At 51.1% G+C, this 21,306-nt stretch overlaps 1 protein-coding gene across 1 annotated transcript in view; it reads left to right on the top strand.

The window, feature by feature from the left end:
• The window catches only part of lrp8 (low density lipoprotein receptor-related protein 8, apolipoprotein e receptor), a 160,101-nt gene that overhangs the window by 45,622 nt on the left and 93,173 nt on the right, over positions 1-21,306 (top strand). The window contains exon 3 of the mRNA XM_062556383.1: positions 20,143-20,265. Within this exon, the coding sequence (XP_062412367.1) occupies positions 20,143-20,265 (123 nt within the window). The remainder of the gene's footprint in view (positions 1-20,142; positions 20,266-21,306) is intronic.

Here is a 21,306-nt window from a genome sequence, read left to right on the forward strand (position 1 = left end):
TTCCTCTTCCTCCTCCTCCTCCTCTTCCTCACTATACCCCCACTGGCGCCGTACCGCGAGGCGTGAATGAGAATGGGGCTCTCTCTCTCTCCCGGGGCCTGGCCCATGTTCAATCCTCTAAGTCGAATCGAGAGAAAAAGTGAAACTTTTCGAGCACCGAGATAATCAAAGTTTCGGCTTTCCTTTGAAATGGAACTCGGGTGTCTGAGCGGAGCTCAAAGGCGAGCGACGCCACTCGAGGGTTCCACTCTCGCAAAAGCACCGACCCTCGGCGGAATAAATGGCATTAGCCCGTGTAATTATTACGCCATTCTGCGCAAATGAATGTCATCATTCCTTGGGCCGAGATCCCGCCAGATGATTAAACCGTACAAAAGTCAGCCGATGGGCCGCGGGACAAAGGTAAATCGATACCTTTAGCTCACCTAAACGATGTATTCAGATTCATTCCGAGGTAAGTGGCGCTATTGATTGCGGATTGACGGGTCTGACTGGGGTTCAGACGCGGACACTCTCTCCTTTCCTTCCCACCTAAATGCCGGTGAACAACTTGGACACATGCTGCCGCTGCCACTGCTGCTGACACCAGCCACCCCCACAATCCCTTAAATCCCTCACCGCTGTCCCCTTCTCTTTCGTCCCCCTCCTGCTCTATCCCTCGTTCAATCTCTCTGCTCTCCTCCGTCTGCTCTCACCTTTTTTTTCCCGTCGCAACCATTTTTCCGTCTCCCTCCCCCTCCGTCTGTGTCCCATCCTCCTTTTGCTCTGACCCCTCTCTTTCTCTCCTTTTCTTCTTCCTCTCCCTCTCTCTCTCTCTCTCCCTCTCTTCTGTCCATGTAACATGCATGATCCTCTTACCACCGAAGCAGCCTAATGTTCGCTCTTAAAGCGAATTATCTCCCGAGTGCCAGGGATTAGGCTCCCTTTCATTAAATCAAAATTCCATTTCGGGTTCCTGCCTCCTCTTCCCTAGCTTTTCTTCTCCTTTCCTCGTTCCCTCTCGTTCGTTGCCTCCCTCCCTTTTTTCCTACGGATCACCGTAATACAATTAAAATCCATAAGCTCCGGCTGAAATAAAAGGCCTGGGTGAAAGCAGCGGTGGGTGGGGGGTGCGGTGGGGGGGGGTGTAGGTCTTTGGCTCAGTGAGGTGAGGCAGGGTGGGAAAGGCACTGCCTCTCTTGAGGGGGGGGGGGATGTAGAGGCTGGTCGGAACGTGAGGGGGAATGCCAATGGCTCCGAGATGCCCCGCGTCTGCGGGAGCGGGAGCGGAGCGCGAACACACACAGAGCGCTTCTTACGGCCGAATCAAAGCTCCGAGTCAAGCCAGCGTGAAGCAGGGGCTTTTCAATAATTCTTTTTGTTTCGGCGCCGCTCTGCCGAAGCAGTGCTATCCCTGCAGCATCAACATCATCTCATGGTCACCGAGCAGTCAACGTCGCCACTCACTTCACCACGCACTGTATCTCACGCTGCCTGCACGTCAGCTCAGATATGGAAATGACATTAGAGAAGCAGTCCCACATGGGAGGTAATGGAAAAGCTACACTCAAGTGGTAATTTCCGGAAACCTAATATGGAACGCGTCATTTATAAATAAACACCTTTTGTCCTGTGCCAGTTTATGCTTTGTTGCGTTGAACCTGCGATGGGTTATGCGCTGTACGCCGGCGCTGGACTCGGTTGATTCAGCAGACGGTAGCCGCGGCCCGGTGGTGTGCCGGTGGAGTTTGGCCGTAATTGAAGGGAAATGAGAAGGCTGTGAAGCTTGGCTAATGAGCGCGGCAGAGCCGGGGCCCGCGCGACTAGAGATGCGATATATACGCCGGCGCCTCTTCTAACCGTGTACCTCATTTTAAGGTCACCGGAAACATGCCCCGGCCACGGCTGAATCGAGCTGGTTCATTTCCACGGAGACAAAGAGCCATGAATACTAATAAGTCTCATCTTTTTTTCCGCAAAGGGATGGTAGAAGTCAACATTTCATTCAGAAAATGCAAAGTGGTATCAACAAGTATCAAGAACTAGAAATCCATCCATAGTTAGTGGCAAAGCTTCTGTGCATATTCATATAGGTGAAGCGAAGTGTTTAGAATGTACATCTGTTCATGCTTTTATGCTACTGTTGTATACCCATATAAAGCCAGCCATTATAATGCTGAAGGGAGCCCATTTGCAGACTTTGTGACCTCAGTGCTTGTGCCTGTAATGGTGTCTACATTGACGTATGTTCTGTTGAAAGTAATGCACTCTGCTGTATGGTAGCCGGCACAAAAAGCATGCCTTTCGAAATGAAAGATGTATGTTAAAAGCAGTGCAAACAGAGATGCCTAATGCCTCCAAGAAGATGTGAGAGGCAGCACCCACGCTGAAAGCGCCGGAGGTCACCACAGAGTCTGCCAGACTGCACCTGTTTTTCGAGGTATGCATGCCCCTCAACAAAAGGCTTCGCTGAAGAGAGACATTATTTAAAAAAAAACATGTCTCATGCAAATTTGAGCCTCGTTACACAATAAATTAAACGCAGACTCGGTGGATGAATCACATTTGCGTTGCATACACACAGTCATAGGCATCGCGAGGCATCGCGAGGCGTAGCTTTCTCTTGCTTCGAATCCCACTCTGAGCCTGGCAGCCAACATTCATTCTCAACATCCGCTCCGTCTCCAAAAAAAAAAAACACCAAGCCACTGTTGTGGAGGATAATTGGCTTTTGCTGAAGAAATTCTGCCTGATGCAATTGAGCCCATTGTGGCGGGGAGGTTAGTGGCGTATTAGGCCGGAGAGAGAACGTGAAGATGGAAACAAACGCGGAGAGTAATGTCATATTCAAGTGCTCCGCGTCTGATCTGGGATCTGTGACTTGAGGAAACAAGGTCGCGTTTGGACCCAGAGAGACGGAGGCAGCGGGAGGGTGTTGCCGCTTTTATGTGTCTCGTTTAAGGCTCTAACAGCATCAGCGAAGGGACAATAAGCTAGAACATGCTCACAGGAGCAGGCACTTGCCACTGCCCCAATTGAATCAGTCTGCCCGTGTGTGTGTGTGTGTGTGTGTGTGTGTGTGTTTGTGTCCTGGGCTGGGATCGAAACGGCCTTTCGTGTGGCGTGTCTGTTTTTCTTCAGAAAATTCTAGATAATTTCGCTCGGCGTTGCTGACTAAGAGGGTTCTTTTTAAGCGGTGGCAGTAGGTGGGTGGTGGAGAGAGAGAGAGGGGGGGGGGCATGTCGCCGAGCGCCTTCAGCCGTGGAGTGAGAGGAGGGGAGTGAGGGGAAGGAGGGAATGAAAGGTGGCACGGCTGTAAATTATTCCGCCATCGCTCTGAAGCCCCGGCGCTGACATTTCGGGCCCCCCGTCCGTGAGCTTTCATCATGGCAGTCTCTTCCGATGGAGCTGCTTATCCGTCAGCCACAACAGAGAGAGAGAGAGCGAGAGAGAGAGAGAATGAACGAATGAACGCCAGCACAACTTCTAGCTTGTAGGGGCATGTTGTTGTTTTTTTCTTCCTTCTTACTTTTTTACCGTCAGGTCTCTCTCTCACCCCTGGGATCCTTCTTGTCATTCTCGGCATGTCTGGAGCCCCCCACATGAGTCCCCCCCTCACCACAACACACACACACACACACACACACACACACACACACACACACATACACACCACCACAGTCTTCCACCAAGGGCCAGGGATTGCTGAGCTGTAGGGGACAGATCTCTTTATTCCCCGGGGGATGGGGGGTTGGTTCAGGTCGTGCCGTGTTCCTCCTCTGATTCTCGGGTTCTCAGTGTTCCATCTCTGCTCCATGCTGGCTTTGGTCACCCCATCTGCACCCATCTCTCTGATCCCCTCCATCTCTCTCTCCCTCGGTGCATGTGTCCTTCCTTAGTCCATTTGGTGTAGCTGGTGTCCAGAGTGTCTACACTGGTGTATAATGAAGATTTATGAGTGTTTTGTCTACATTGGACAGCGTATATATTTAGTCATCCTAATTGTGCCTTCCATAGAGCAGTATGATAAATCCCTATAGCTAAATAGCCATGGCTTCATTGGCTGCAGTTTTGTGACTGTGACTCGAGACATTTCTATCAGTGGCACCCTGCTGTTTAGTACACAATTGTGTGGGGACTTCGCATCGTTGGCTGGTTGCCAAGCGCAGACTTGATGTTTCTTAGAATGCTATAGTTCTGCAGTTTCCTTCTGGAGGTGACAGCTTTTGTTTTGACTGCATTTGGGGGGGGGGGGGGGGGGGCCTTTGCTGTCTTTGTGCCACTCTTGCAGACTGGGTGAAGGGCTTCCTTTGACTCGAGAGAATGCTAAACAGCACAGTGCCTCTCCTATAGGGACCATAGTGGAACGGAGGAAGAGGAAATTGACATTTACTTACTTATAGGCTTCTCACAGTGTGAGTTGTTGGGAGTCTTTCAGCATTTTTGTATATATAGACCTGAGGACACACAGTCCTTCTCTCTGGGCCCGCAACAGAAACAAAAGCCCTTAGATCACCACTTATTTTCACCTCAGTATTCATTCCTAGATATATTAGAAAAAGGGGTTAGGATTATATTATAAAGTGCATTTAGCTAGTACAACTATTAAAAAAGATAAAAAATAAAAGAAGGTACAAAATAGCCCCTACATACCGGTATGTGAAGATGGATGCATTTAAGTGGTGCATTTGGTAATGCATCTGATTTGAAATGCGATTCTCCAATCGGAATGTGCCCATGATTATCTTGGTGTCAGACTGACCCAGACACAATTGGATTGACAATGATGAATGAGTGAGAGCGAAAAAGAGGACGTGTCGAATTAAGGACCGTATGTCTACATCATAACAAAGGGGCCTGTGGGGCTGACCATTATAAAGGAGTGTCTATGCGGCATGCCTTGTTAAAAATAGCCTAGACCCTGAGCATAATGACCACATCAAATGCACACAGAGAGCCTGAGTTGGAGTCCTCAATCTTCCCTCAGCGCCAGTGAAGATAATAACCCGGGTCCTAACGGTGGTGAGAATGCAGGGGCCTAATGGACAGGCATTGGAAATCACGGCTCCATCTCTCCCCCCTCCTCCACACGCGCACACACACACACACACACACACCCCACCCTGACGTGCCCTTTCCTGCGCTCGTACTGTATAGCGCTGGGAGAGCGCGGCGCGGCGCAGCCAACAAAGACGCATGTGTGTGCTCCGTGGGCGCTCACCTCGCCCTTATTGATTTTTTCGCTCTCGCCACACTGGGGTGACCGCAGCTGTGGACATCAAGGAGCAGGAGCTGCGGCAGCAGCAGCGGCGGCGTCCAGCGACTCCCATATTGGGGAGAGGAGGATGTTTATATGACTGAGACAGGGAGCGACCCCCTCCCTCTCTGGCCCCCCCCTCCATGCCTGGAGCAGAACGGGGTGTGTGTTGTAAGGGGTCCGGGCGGGAGGCTGAAATATTAACAGCGCTCACCTGCCAGGGGCCGCGGCATTGATCAGAGAGTCCCCCCTCGCGCCGGACGGCCCTTTGATGAGGCCCCAGCCCAATTTGGCTGCAGCCCCACCGGGCTCCCCGCGGAACACAGCATCAAACAGGCAGATGAGAGAGGGAAGGAGGGAGAGGGGGAGATGGACAGGGGAGCAGGAGAGGAAGAGAGTGTGTGTGTTTGTGTGTGTGTGTGTGTGTGTGTGAGAGAGAGAGAGAGAGAGAGAGAGAGAGCAGGTGGTTTGTGTGTGTGTGTGTCTGTGTGTGTGTTTGTGTCCAGGGGAAAGTGGCATTTTGTGTGCACTGGGGTGTCTAAAAAGGGAGTCTGTGTGTGCACAGGGAAAGAGAGTGAGTGAGCGAGCAGGAGAGAGAGAGAGAGAGAGAGAGAGTGAGAGAGAGAAGAGGCTTTTTAAAAGTTCTTTGCAGAGCTCTTTCTTCGTCCGTGCTGAACCGTGACTTTGATGGGTGTTTGAAACGGGGAGGGGGCGCCTTTTGTTCATGCGGTCAGCCCCTCGCCCCACCCCCCCACACTGGGGTACCTCTGCCACCTCAGCCTTGTGTTGGTCAGGAAGGGTTTTAGGATGTGTGAGGAGGGTGGTTTGATGGTTCTGGTGTGTGTATGTGTGTGTGTGTTTGTGTGTGTCGGGGGGGGGGGGGGGGCAATGAAACAGAGATCCCCTGCTGTGTTGGCTTTCATGAAGCAGGCAAACAGGCCCCCCCTCTGCCGCCCCTCCATCCTTCAAAAGTGGGGCTCCAGAGCCCCCGTCTCCCCAGGAGCTGCACCTTACAGCGCCCCGTCCCAACATGCGTGTTTACCCCCACGTCAGTCCCAGTGACATGAGGACCAGGGTGGCGCTGGAGGTGGATGGGGGGGTTGTGTGACACCGTGACAGCCATCAAGGGTAGGGGTGGGGGTGAGGGGGGGCTGGGTCGGAGGGTGGAGAGGGGTCCCCTCCTCATTTGTATTCGAATGGCAGGGGTAGTCCTGGATACGCTTAGGTGACTGGAAAACACGCCGGAGAAAAAAAAAAAAAAGGAAGCAGCCTTCGCTTGTATGTGTTCCTCACGATGAATCCCGCTAGCTTACCCACACACCGACTTGAACTGACCAGCCCCCATCCAGCGCACAAGTGGAGGTAACTCTCGGTCATCCTCATCAAGAACACGAGGGGGATTTCAGTTTGAAAAGCAGACCGACCTGAGAGCCGGGTGAATAATATTTGTGTCCTGAGCTTTGGCTTTATGGGCATAATTAAAGCAATGATGTGAATTATGTCGCCCACTCCTTTTTCTTCCGCGTCCCTCGACTCCACAAGGGGCCATTACCCCTGAATGGGGCCTTTGAGGAAATCAGCTGGGCTTCCCTTTTCGGCTTGTGCATTAAATGCCCTCAATTTCCCTTCCTTGTGCGCGCCGGTATTAACTGCGTTTGTGTTCCGTCGGCGCACGGCTCCCTCCGAATCCTGGGGAAGAGTGACCTCGCCGACCGCGACTCTCTCTCTTTACGCGAAGCGCAGAAGAACGAAGCGCTCTATTTTCTTTTGTGCCCTCGCGCTTGTCGCGCAGCTCGACCTGCGGAGCACAGGGCCGACGAATGTCGAGGTCACGGATTCCAGCGGACTGAAAGCACTTATGACATGTCGCTACGGTTTGACAGTTGACAGTTGTACGGCGCTGCGAATGGCTGCTCTGGATAATAGCGTGTTTTTTTGGAACGGCTGAACGCGAGGGCAGGGAAAATAAGGGACAAATCAATGACTACAGTGAAGAAAGACAAGGAAGTTGGCATTTGTTTACCGAATTTTGATTTAATGAGGCTTGTCAGGCAAGTTCGCTCATTTGGCTTGATTGCAGAACGCAATGAGTCACGGCCCTGAAACAAAAGCGTTTGTCAGAGCCGCTTCTGCCCCTCGCCGATCACGGGGGAGGGGGGCCTTTTTTGTCGCGCTACAGAACGGCATAAACGATTTTCAAAAGTGTCAAGTCATTGTGTTTTTGCCTTCTTCCCCTGCGGTCTGTAACGACGCAGCCGAGATCACAAGAGGGATTAGCGGAGGAACATGATTGTCTTGACAGCTCCTCCAAAAGCCAGCGGCAGTGACCACCCAGCACATCCCACCCTCTCGCGGAAACACCCGCTCCAGAACACACACACACACACACACACACACACGCACACACACACTGACTAGTTCTCCATAGTGCAAGCGGCTGTTATCCAAACATCATTAAAAGGGTTACAGGCAAAGTGTCCATTAGGGCTTGTGATTATGGGCTGCTGCAGATTAGCTGGTGGAAAGGTGGAGCTTTTGAGGAGTGGATGGATGATGGTGTGGGAGGTCAGTGTGGCGTGTTTGTTGTTATTTGTTGTTTGTTTTGAGTTTGTGTTTGTTGTTGTTGTCGTTGTTGTTGTTGTGGTGGTGGTGGTGGTGGAGGCGGCGGGGAGGAGTAGAGGGAACCTCCGTGCTGAGTGAGGAGGAGGGCTGAGTGTCGTGGCTTCATAAATCAGCAGGGGGAGCGGTGGAGGGAAGCCTCTGTGAAAGGGCTGCTTGTGTGTGTCTGTCCGCGCACGCTCACACACACACACACATGCACGCACGCATGCGCAAGCGCACATACACACACACACACACGCACACGCACGCACACACCCGCACACACACACACACACACACACACACACACATACACTTACTCACATCCAGTACACCCACATGCACACACACACACATGACACACATGACTCACCCACACACCCAGCACACACAAACACACACACACTGAAACACATACACAGATATGCATAAACACAAATGCAATAGCTTATATATATATAACATGCATGCATGCATATACTGAAACAGATACACACAAAGATAGAGACACATAGATACCCTTTCTGTGCGTACAAACGTGCGTAAGGATACATACCCACAGGCATACAATCACATTCAGACATGCACTGTCGCTCTCTCTCTCTCTCACACACACACACACACACACACACACACACAAGGGGAGTGGTTCCCAGGAGAGTGGGCTTTGAGCCCCCAGCCCCTGATAGTGAAGGATGATGGGAAAGCAGAGAGAATGCCGTCGCTGCAGAAAAACAACCTGGAAATAAATACAGCCAGAAAAAGCACACACTGTAGGGGGAGAGAGCGAGAGAATGAGAGAGAGAGAGAGAGCAGGTGAAGGTGGAAGAGGAGAACGGACCAGGAAAGCGAGAGACAGAGAAAGATGAAACGGCTGAAATAAAAAAGGAGTGAGAGTGAAAGAGGTGTGGGGGGGGGAGGGTAGCGCCGAGGCAGGGATGTGTGAATGGATTGAACGAAGAAGAAAAGACTGCTTAGCTGTGATGAAATATCACACAGAAAGGACGAACAGGTGTATGAGAGAGAAAGAGAGAGCGGGAGAGATGGAGAGAGAGAGAGAGAGAGAGAGAGAGAGAGAGAGAGAGGAATCCGAGGCGAGGGGATTTCTCAACGTTGGCTCGTGAGTCGTGTGTGTGAGAGCGGCGTGCGATGGGGACTGATCTCCTTTGTCACAAAGGAAATGAATGACATCCCCTCACTGATGAAATCTCCCGGCGAATCAGAGCAGCCAATTCTTTCCCTCTCTCCATCTCTCTCCCCCTCTCCGTTTATCTCTCTCCTTTATCTCGCCTCCTCCTCCTCCTCCTCCTCCTCCTCCTCCTCCTCCTCCTCCTCCTCCTCTCTTTGTTTGTGGTGGGCTCACCTCTCTCCTCTCTGTGAGCTGCTTGGCTTACACATTGTGGGCGGATATTTGTAATTGTAATGTTTTTTTTTTCTTTTCTCTCCTGTGTTACAAGGCAGGAAGGCATTTGTCCACGTCTTTTGTCTTTTGTGGGTTCAGTCTCTCCCTCTCCCCATTCTCTCACTCTTTCTCTCTCTCTCTCTCTCTGTCACACACTCACACGCGCACACACACACACACACACACACACACACACACACACACACATACTCACACACACACACATGCACACTCCCCCCTTTCCTCCCTCTCCCTTTAATAACCAACCTGGAGAGCAATTTGTCCCCTTGGCCGGGCGCAAGCTGTGATGATGACACATGATTGGCCGGCGGGGTTGGGCGTGGGCGGGTCCTTACACGCCTCACACCGAGTCGAGCGGCGTCCGCGCCAGCGTGAGACTCCGGAGTTAAAACACGTTTTTTTTTTTCTTTTTTTTCTTTTTCTATCGCCACACTCTGAAGCTCCCGCCGCGTTCATCAATCAAATGATTCCCCCGCCGGAGAGAGAGAGGCTCCCTTCAAAAAGGGCCGGGAGAGGAGAGCGAGAGAGGGGACCGGGCTCTCTCAAGAGTTGCTGCAGTCTTTCCACTTGCATCCTGAAGGGCTGCACACAAAGAAGAGAGAGAGGGAGAGAGAGAGGAAGAGAGAGGGAGGGAGAGAGAGAGAACAGAGAGATGGAGAGATGAGTGCAGTAGGATCAGCGATAGAGTTTAATGATCGCTAGCCTTCATTTCCTGCTGTGAATCCTTGCAGGCTTATCTACAGCATGTGTGTCTGTGTGTTAGTCCGTCTGTTGCTCTGTCTGCCTCTGTGTCGGCCGTGGTAATAAGAGCTGTATGCTTTCCAGCCCATTTGGAAGGGCTTGTGCAGTGACGGATCATCAGACATTTAATAAAATGGCCTCATTTGCATTAGCAAATAACAGCCACAGTAATTGTTTTCTTAGATAGAATGTAGAACATTTCCAATACAAATGAAAAGAAGCTGCTCTCTTCGAAGACCCCAAACACACACACACACACACCCCTTTCTCATGCTCTGACACAGACACACTCACACACATACACAGGATGAGATCACCATACTGTGCTGTGTATACGTTCTGCGTGCGAGCGAGCGTGCGTGCGTATGGCGTGCTTTCGTGTGTACATCTCAGTGTCTTTCTCGGTGAGAAGGAAGAAAGTGTGCATGTGTGTGTGTGTGTGTGTATGTTGGAATGTACAGTGTTTGTGATGGCGCGGGGTTGGCTGCTCTCTCCCTACCCTGGCATTAGCGTCAGAGCTGTGAGCGGGGGACGAGGTGACCCCTGACCCCCAGGCCGGCGGGGGGGGGGCGTGCGGTGCGGAGATCCGTCTCCCCTCTCGGCGCGCTGACAGTAAGTGTTCCTCCCCGGCCAGAGTTCACGCCGCTCAGACGGAGGACGCGCACTTTAAGCAGCGTTTCCCCACCTGCTAGCAGAGCCCTTTCACATTATACGCTCACTCCCCTGTCATCAAGCACTCCCTCCTCCTTCACTCCTCTCTCTCTCTCTGTCCCTCTCTCTCCCTCTTTCTCTCCTTCTCCCTCTCTCTCTCTCTCTCTCTCTTTCTCTCCTTTCCCTCTCTCTCTCTCCCTCTTTCTCTCCTTCTCCCTCTCTCTCTCTCTCTCTGTCTCTCTCTCTCTCTCTCCCTCTCTCTCTTTCGGTCTTTTGTAATCTCCCCCTCTCTCTCTCTCTCTCTCTCTCTCTTTCTCTCGCTCCTTTTTTGCGGACTTTCTCTCTTTCACTTCATCTTCTCTGTCCTCAGCTCTAAAGCCTGCCCTGGGGAGGACTAGGCTAATGGTCTGGCAGTAACATGCTGGGGTTCTCTTACAGCCCACCACCACTGTGGTCTGTGCGCGCGCACACACACACACACACACACACACACACACACACACACACGCACAGAGAGAGAGAAAGAGAGAGACAGACAGACAGAATGTACAGACACGCTGATAACACAGCACAGCATGTTGCTTCCACTGTTCCTGTGCAGATGCAGAGAGAGAGAGAGAGAGAGAGAGAGAGAGAGAAGGAGAGATGGAGAGACAGAGAGACCAAAAAAAGAGAGAAAGTGATGGATGCGATTAAAACATTGACCCATCAAGGAGACTGACTCAGAGGAAGGGGCAGCCAGATGGGTTGGTGTGTGTGTGTGTGTGTGTGTTTGTGTATTGTGTGTGTGTGTGTATCTCTGTGTACTGTGTGTGTGTGTGTGTGTGTAGAGGAGGGATGTGCATGGGGTGGGTAGGTGGGTGTGGGGGTTGTTTTCTCTCTGAGTGTTTCATAAATCAATGGAGGTCGGCCATCACATGTCACAGCTGTCCCTTAGTGAAACGGCAGAGGAGGGGGCAGCCAGGGCGCGTGTGTCACATTAAATAAGAAAGGAAACGGCCTCCCGCTGCACTTAGACGCATCCGCAACAAGCACACACACACACACACACACACACACACACACGCACACACACAGACTCATTACTACCGTAACTACCTGCGTACCCACACACAGATGTTTAATAGTGTGCTTATGTTTAGCCCACCTGCACGCAGCTGTTCAGGCACAGAGCACAGGCAACAGCTCCCCTATACTGGAGCTGAAGAGAGTGCGTTAAATCACTCTCACCTGATACATTCACTCACTCCTGTAATGTGTTTTACGCACGCCGCAATAACACCCTCAACGATACCTCGCTTCCCCTCTGCACTCACAGGGGATGGTATTTATAAGGCTCTCTACACCCACCGCGTGTCTATAATTATTCTCATTTATTGAGCCCTTCTCCCTACTGGGGCCAGTTAGCAGAACCGTGATGTATGGAGCTAGTTCCCCTCTCTGTCACACTGTGTTATGTGGAGTATTCTTAGGCGATGGATATAGCTGTATGCCAATCCTCTCCTCTCCTCTCCTCTGCTGGCTCTCCTGTTCCGTTAGCCTCCGCTAACAGCCTCTTCTCTGCTTGCTGTCTCATTACGGGACGGTTCTCCACTGTAAGTGTGCGTGCCGTGCCGCCCGGCTGTGAGTGTTACCTCACGCAGACTCCTGCCGGATTGTGCGCTCCACACTCGACATTCACATTCAGAGCCGACGCTTCAGCCCGGAATTGCAAAACAAAGCCCCCTCCTGGACTAACAACAGCAAAGCGTAAGATGATTACGTTCCGCGGGGCTAGAACGGCTGCAGATCAATCCCTATTGATTTCATTTACTTGGTGGTGCTGGTGGTGGTGGTGGTGGTGGTGGTGGGAGGGTAGTGGTAGTGGTGGGTTGAGGCAGGCCTGCGTTTTCCATGTTGTCATGTTGTATGTGTGCACATGTGTGTACATGTGAGTGTGTGTATATGTGTGCATTTGTGTGCATTTGTGTGTGTGTGTGTGTGTGTGTGTGTGTGTGTGTGTGTTTGTTTGTGTGTACAGTTTGTGTGTGTGCGAGTACGCAGCGGGGAGGGGGGGGTTGTGGGCAGGAGTGAGTGGGAGCTGAGGGACAAGTGGAAAAGCTGCTGAACTGTTACTTTGGCTGTAATGCGAGCACAGCTCAATGCGGCCGCCCCGGCGTTATTAGATGCGCGCTAGCGCTCGCTGTGCCGGATCATTTGTCGGCCTCCGCTGGCCATGCGTGTGTTTGAAGAACAGAATCAACAGAGGGCTGGAGGACGCAGTCAGGGAGAGAACCACTAAGTGGAAGAAGATGAGAAAGAGGGGGAAGAGCATGTGAGAGAGAGGGCAAAAGAAAAATAGGAGGAATGATAGAGAGAGCGCGTGAAAGATGGAAGGGGTCATGAAAGAGCGAGGAAAAGAGATGAGAGAAAAAGACACAGATGAGATGAAACAAGTAAAACCTCTCTCTTTTTTTCTTTCTCTCTCTCTCTCATCCCCTTTTTTCTGCCCATCTTGCTTTGCATCTCTGGAGCATTTGTTCCAGGTTCACTCAGTACAGTACAGAGAACTGCTAAGCTCCTTTCTGCCCCCTAATACCATTCTTACATAACCGCGACCCTTATTGAACCAACTCAAGGAGACAGAGAGATAGTGAGAGAGAGAGAGAGAGGAAGAAAGAGAGAGATGAAGAAAAAGAGAGAGAGGGAGGGGGGCCCTTCGGTAGTCCACAGAGAGAGCCTGTGCTGTGGCGTACTGCTGACACAAGCAGGTGTCTGCCCCCGTGCCGATCCAGTCTGTGCCTCTCTCTCCCCTTTCATGTTCTTCCCCATCGCCCTCCGTCAGCGCACAACCCTCTCTCAGACATTCCTTTTCAACAGGCAGGCTGTTTTCTTTTCCTTTTTGGTTTGCGCTACTCAAATAAGACACTCGTGAAAGAGAGAGAGAGAGAGAGAGAGAGATGAGAGAGAGAATGGTTGGGGTTTTTGAATGGATGACTTGACGTTTTTTTTTGCGGCATCTGCATACAAAATCTTGCCCCGGGAAAAGAGGTTAACCTTTGTTGGGTTTTGCGGGTGATTCATTTGTGAACGTTCAGAAGCGCCTAATCGTGCTGGTTTGGTGTTTTTGTGGAGCACGTCTGTGAATGGCACGGGAGCGCAGGGTCTTACCTGCCTTTTTGTCTTTTTGTGGTTTCCAGCCTGTGTGTCAGCTCCTGTGCCTTTTCTGTGTCATTACTTGTTAAAAATGATTTCGAGAGAATCTGCCTGGAAGGGTAGAAGCAGACACTTCCAGTCATACCCACAGACACAGACACACATGCACACAACATGCGCACACACACACACACACACACACACACACACACTCTCTCTCTCTCTCTCTCTCTCTCTCTCCGCTCTAACAGCTGATGCACACACATGCATATTTACAGTACACACACAGTCACACACACACACAAACACACACACTCCCAGACACTGCTGGCAAAGTGTTGTGGAGCTGAGCAGACTGCAGCCCTGGGGATGTGCTCCTAAGTAAACCCTGGGTTTCAGTTACTCTGGTGCCTCTCCCAGCCTCCCACTAGATGTTCCATTGATTTTCTCTATTCTCGGGGCGCCTGTACCATGCCGTGCTCCATGGTTGGTTGTGCTGGACCTGGAGCTGCAGACCCCCCTTCTCTGTCAGCCCCCCCCCCCCCCCCCCCCAGAGACAGCAGACCTGCTGGGCAGCACCAGGTTTCATGACCTGACGTCAGCCGGCCTCGTCCAGGAGGTCCATCTCCACTGGGCTGTGTGTGTGTGTGTGTGTGTGTGTGTGTGTGTGTGTGTGTGTGTGTGTGTGTGTGTGTGTGTGTGTGTGTGTGTGTGTGTGTGTGTGTGTGTGTGTGTGTGTGTGTGTGTGTGTGTGTGTGTGTGTGTGTGTGTGTGTGTGTGTGTGTGTGTGTGTGTGTGTGTGTGTGTGTGTGTGTGTGTGTGTGTGTGTGTGTGTGTGTGTGTGTGGTGTGCACACGCATGTTTGTGTGTGTGTGTGTATAATAGTGTAATTTTCTATATCTCCTCTCACTCGTTGCATTTCTTTCTCTCCATCTCCCCCCTCTCTCTCTCTCTTTTGCTCTCATGTTGTCTCTTTCTCTCCCTCTCACTCCTTCTCTTTCTTTCTCTCACACGTACTTTCTCACTCTTTTCTCTCATCTCCACTCTCCATTGTCTTTTTCTCACCTCCTTTCATCTTCTGGAAAGCAATCCCTGGTGTGATTGAACCTTCCCTCTTGGCATCCACATCTCCACCACACTCACACATGCACATGTAGCCATGAACACACACCCACATGCACTCTCTCTCTCACTCACACATGCACACACACACACACACACACACACACACACACACACACACACACACATACACACATGTTTTCTCCTTTTTCCTCCTACTCGTCCATAGACATGCCCACTTGCTAGCCCACACTCACAAACACACTACAGGAAGTTACATACATGTGTAGTCCTTCATACGGATGCCTCACTGTCTGTCAGGAACAAATACACACACAAGGACACAGGCAGGCAGCCATGCAAGCCCACATGTATCAGCGCTATTCCTAGTGGTCCAGTCTCCCCTCAGAATACACACACACACACACACACACACACACACACAGATACACACACACCTTTCCTCAGAAAGATTTACAGCAAGATCCACATCGCCGGCACACTTGGTGACCAGACAGCCGTAATTGTCTGCTGAGTCCCTCATAACAGCCTCCCCTCTCAAACATCACCAGCCCTGTTCCTCTCCTCTTCGTCTCCATCATCATCATCATCACCAGCCCTGTTCCTCTCCTCTTCCTCCTCTTCCTCTTCATCGCCAACCCTGTCCCTCTCCTCTTCCTCCTCTTCATCTCCAGCCCTGTCCCTCTCCCCCTGTCCCTCTCCCCCTGTCCCTCTCCTCCTCATCCTCCTCTCCACATCCTCCTTCTCCTCCCTGTTTACGTATTTCTTTTCCTTTTGGAAATAAGGAGAACTTACTGTATTCCAATTCTCTACCTCTCCCACACACACACACACACACACACACACACACACACACACACACACACACACACACACACACACACCACTGCTGCTGGCTCCACCAGAGATTGCAGGCCATCTCTGAATTCCCCTGGCCCACAAGATGGAGGTGTGATTAGGCCATCTTTTAATGGCAGGGTCTCCTTATCTCAAATGAACTCCTGAAGACCCATAAAACAACAGGCTTCAGTGAGCCCCTCCCCAGCCTGCCCCCCCGGCCCAGGACGCTTGGAGGGGAGCGTATATCACAGGCCGACTGATTAGCTCAGCTTAAATCACTTCTGTGAGAGCAAGTGGGGGGATGTCTCCTCTTGTGTGTGTGTGTGTGTGTGTGTGTGTGTGTGTGTGTGTGCTCACTGGGAATTAGAATCAATACATTTGTTGAGATGAAACGGACGCTTTTCCTCTCGTTTTCCCTTTCATCTTTCCTTCGTTCTTTCCGTCTGTCCGTCTGTCTGCCCGTCTGTCTGCCTGTCTGTCTGCCTGGCTGGCTGTCAGTCAGTCTTGTTGCTTATTTATTCCTTATCCTTTTTGCTGAAATGGCATCATTCGATTTCCTTGTTTATTCCCAATCCCTGGAAAGCCCCATGACGGGGGGGGGGCGGACCTGTAGGGGCTGAACTAAATAATGGAAACAGTGTGGAAATGGCATGACGCTGACCTTCACCTGGGTCTTCCGAGGCTCGTCTGGCTCCTGCACTTGGAATCTTAAAGAGTCTCACACACACACACACACACACACAGACACACACACACACACTGGTCACAGTCAGTCAATCAGCGGAGGCTGTGACCTGTGGACCGTGTCACCTGGAGGATGTCAGTGCCTCTTAGCTCACTGTGCCGTGCTGCGGTCCTTGGAGGGATGCTGGGATGGACTGCTGCCAGATAATCTGTGTGTGTGTATGTAAGTGTGTGTGTCTGTGTGTGTTGCTGGGGAATTGGAAGACAAAGTACTCCTCTGGCTTCAAGTGATTCACTGTATCTGGCTGTGTGTGTGTGTGTGTGTGTGTGTGTGTGTGTGTGTGTGTGTGTATGCATACATTCTTTTGGTGTTGTCAAGGTTTCCACTGTGTCCTCGCTCTGTGTCCTTCCCTGTGTGTGTGTGTGTGTGTGTGTGTGTGTGTGTGTGTGTGTGTGTGTGTGTGTGCGCGCGGTTGTGCGTGCGTGTGTGTGTGTGTGTTTCCCCTGATGTGCACATACAGGATGATGTCTCTTTTGTTTGCGTGCTTTGCAGTACTCACACATGTTAGTCTGTATACAGTATATATGCGTGTGTGTGTGTGTGTATATATATATGTGTGTGCGCATTTCTGTGAATGTACATTTATTGGATGCATTTTGCCTAAAGTGACTCTATGAGTGTGTGCATATGTGAGTGTGTGCACACTTGGTTAGTATTCCGGCTGCAGACGCATAAGTCATAATCAGCACATCCTTGAGGCAGCTGCTGGGAAGGGGGCAGATTAAATTGGAGGCAGGCCTTGCCACCACACTGGGAAATGAGGAAGACACACACACACACACACACACACACACACACACACACACACACACACACACACACACACACACACACACACACACGCGCACACACGCGCGCGCTGGTGTTTAAAAGACACTGTGTGAGTGCCAGCTGAGTCGCGGGAGACTCTCTCCCACTTTCCCAAATCAACAGCATCTGCTCAGGCTTCCAGCGATAACTTCCTCTTCTGGGGATCATTACGGAACCTATTAGAACCGCCGCAGCAGGTTGGCAGCGCCCCGACGGAACACACATGCGCACACACGCCCCCTGAACGCCCACCAGCCCTTACCCCCCCCACTGCTCCCCACCTGCCGTGGCCGTACCCCAGCGCTTGAGATTGAGGTGCCGGTGGGGGAGTTCAGGGCTGATGGGGACTTGAATTTGGGACGCTACGGGATGCTGTGCCCTTCCTGAGTGGCAGGTCCGCCTGTGAGAGCAATAAGGAGGATGGGGGGGCAGATTAGAGATGGAGAGAGGAGAGGGACCAATTGTGTGTGTGTGTGTGTGTGTGTGTGTGTGTGTGTGTGTGTTGAAGACTCGGTGGTCAGATGTGTGTGTGTGTGTGTGTGTGTTTGTGCAGACGATTCAGTGGTCAGATATGTGTGCTCTGCGCTTTTGTTTGACTCAGAACCTTGTGTGTGTGCGCGTGTGTGTGTGTGTGTGTGTGTGTGTGTGTGCGCGCGTTTGTGTGTTGTTGACTCGTGCCCATGACGCCGTAACAGGCTGTTAGGCTGAGGAGATGGAGGGCGGGTTAGATGAAATCCCACTTCCTTGATGAGAGCGGGTCAGGGGGATTTGCTCAGTCTTCCAGCAGAGGTAATGCTATTTCACACACACCTGTGCTCTGGAAGCCCGTCATCTCCTCTTTCCCTTTACCCTCCTCTCTTCCCTTACTCTTTTTCTCTCTCTCTCCCTTTTCCCTCCTCTCTTCCCTTACTCTTTTTCTCTCTCTCTCCCTTTTCCCTCCTCTCTTCCCTCACTCTTTTTCTCTCTCTCTCCCGTTTTCACTCCTCTCCTCCCCTCATTGCTCCTCTCTCTCCTTTTTCTCTCTCTTCCCTCACTTCTTCTCCTCTCTCTCCCTTTCCTCTCCTCCATTCCCCTCACCCTCCTTCTTCCCTCTCCTCCTTTTCTCTCCTCTCTTTTCTCTCTCCTTCTCTCTCCCTTTTTCCCCCTCTCCTCCCTCTCTCCTCTCTCCCCCTTTTCTCTCCTCTCTTCCCCTCCCTCACACCTGGTGTGATGAAGAGCGATTTTAGCAGTCTTGTTTATTAAACTAACGTGGCAAATTCATTCAATAATTATGTATTCATTCGGGATATAACACCTCATATATGTGGTTTGGTTCTTATATTAAATACAGAGTCGTCTTTCTTCATCCTAAATGGCAGAGAAAGGCTGTTATAATGACTGATTCAAAAAGTGGCATGTAGGATTTATTTCACTAGTGTTCAGAGACACATTGTTTTTTCCGTCTGGACCCAGTACTATTTCTGACATGGTGAAATAATTGTACATTAGAGCTGGTGGCTGCGCTGAGACGTCCCATCAGAGCCGTTGACAGTGAGCTATGGACAAAGGCCCGGGCAGTCACTTATAGCCACCCTATGAGTGCTATTTATGACCCTGTTGCCTGTCTGTCAACTGACCACAAATTTCCTGGTCGCTTTCTCCACAGTCATTCTTTATCATAGCTACTGAGAGGTGTCAGACCTCTTCATAACAGTCAAACACACACACACACAGAGAGAGAGAGAGAGAGAGTAAAACACATCCCTCCTACACAGGTAGAGTTTATAGACTCTCTTAAAATGTGCACATTGCTTTGTAATGTTTCCCGAGGGGGGCGTCGTTCAGAAGCAGCGCGGTGAGTGAAACTGCCCGGTGTGCCGTGGGCACTGGTCACCCTCCTGAGCAGCAGCGCTGGCTAACTAGCCTCCTCCCTCAGCAGCTGCACAGGGACACCAGACCTGCTGCAGTGTGGAGAGGGACTCTGCTCAGCTCAGCTCTGGGCTGGGCTGGGCTGGCTAACCCATATTTGGGGCTGCTGGTGCTACAGTAGCTGCAGGGGAGAAAGGAGGCCAGTTAAGGCTCACTTTGTCATTCCCTTCTCACACACACACACACACACACACACACACACACACACACACACACACACACACACACACACACACACACACACACACACATATACACACACACACCACACAGACACACACACACACACACACATATACTGTACACACACACACCACACAGACAGACAGACAGACACACACACACACACACACATTCCACTCCCGTTCAGTAGATGTACAATATGAATTCATCTGAAGGCTGGGAAAAAGACAGAGAGAGACGCTTTTTCAAAGCTTTTTAGTCTCCTCACAGCATCTGAGGGGAACGCTGAGGCCTTGTCATCTTGCCACGTGACATTCTTAAGTGCTCTCTGGTTTTCGCCCGCTGTACGGCACGATTAGAGAAGGCAAGCGGGGGAAACAGCGAGGACAAAAAGCCTGTGTTCGTCTCTGTGACAATGGGATATGCTTTTTCATGCATGACTTAGGCGCCAGAGGGATCTCTTGTGTTGCTGACTTTTTCTGCCTCATTCTTAAACGAGTGTTTTTGGTCAGCGCGAGTGCACACAGACACAGAATACCGGAATGTTTTCTTTCTCTGTCCCTCTCTCGCTCTCTCTTTCTGACTTACTCTTGTACTGTAAACACTTGCTCACCCTCTAAGATACTGTACTCCGACATAAATGTACTCAATTTTCAACTGTCACTCGCTCTTTTTGATGAAGATGTTCAAATAAGTGCTCGAATAGAGTGCCTGCACCTGTATTCACACCTGTTTCCTCTCTCTCTCTCTCTCTCTCTCTCCTCCTTTGTTATTTCATCTGAGCAGCGAAGAAGACGTGCGCGACGACTGACTTTGCGTGCAAGAACGGCCAGTGTGTTCCGGCTCGCTGGAGGTGTGATGGGGAGCCCGAGTGTCCAGATGGGTCCGATGAAGCAGACGCCACTTGCAGTAAGAGATATTTGCGGATTTATCTTGAAGAGTGTGTTGTGTGTGTGTGTGTGTGTGTGTGCTCTTGTCTCTTTGTGTTTTCGTGTATATATGTGTGTGTGTGTGTGTGTGTGTGTTTATGTGCATGCAGGCAAATAGAGTTTGTGTGCATATTTGGAAAAGGATGAAATGCTGTACACACAGACAGAAAGTCTGTGTGACATAGAGAGAAAGAGAGAGAGATAGTGTATTTTAGGGTTGATTTGTTAGTCTAAAAAAGACTTTACAGACTCCGATGACCTTATGAATTCAGATGAGGTTTCCTCGATGACCTACAGTTTACTCTCCACCTGCCCCCCCCCCCCCCCCCCCCTCATCCATCTGCCCTGAGGTGGTCCTGCACCTCTCGTCCACCCCACCCTCACCCAACTGAGTCAGGCGCGCAGGACGCGCTACACGTGCCGGGCTCTCTGACCGGTCAGGGTGGCGTCGCCATCATCAGTCGTCCAGGGCTCTGACCTCTGCTTCAGGGCGGTGTGTGTGTGTGGAGTGTTTGTGCTCTCCACTAATTGGTGGTGTCAATGTGTTTGCCTTTCCACTCTGGATGGAAATGGCGCTCACATGGCAACAGCTGTGCCCATCAACCTTTGGCCCGGCACTGTTGACGTCTGTGCTCTTGAGGCGCTTTGGATGATTTTCGCCATGCCTCTCTTGGCAGTGAAACTCTTCCTCCTCTCTCTCGCTCTCTCTCTCTCTCTCTCTCTCTCTGTTCCTCTCTCTCTTTTTCTTGCTTTTTCCGCTGTGATAGATGAGATATTTCAGAGCGAATCTTCCCGAGAACAAACACACTTGGTCTACTCCCACCAGAGAGGAAGTCATCGCTTTTTATTCACGCTCCAGAAGGATCCGCAGCAGATAAACAAACACGCAGCACTTATTTTGCTCGGAGCTCTTCTTTAGCGCTGACCCTGAGACTGCACTGACTCACCTCCGCAACCTTTTATGCGTCAACACACTCGACGCCCAACGCTTTGGGCAGAGAGAGAGAGAGAGAGAGAGAGA

Source organism: Sardina pilchardus, chromosome 15 (assembly GCF_963854185.1).
Source record: "Sardina pilchardus chromosome 15, fSarPil1.1, whole genome shotgun sequence".
In the NCBI taxonomy this organism is placed as follows: domain Eukaryota; kingdom Metazoa; phylum Chordata; class Actinopteri; order Clupeiformes; family Clupeidae; genus Sardina; species Sardina pilchardus.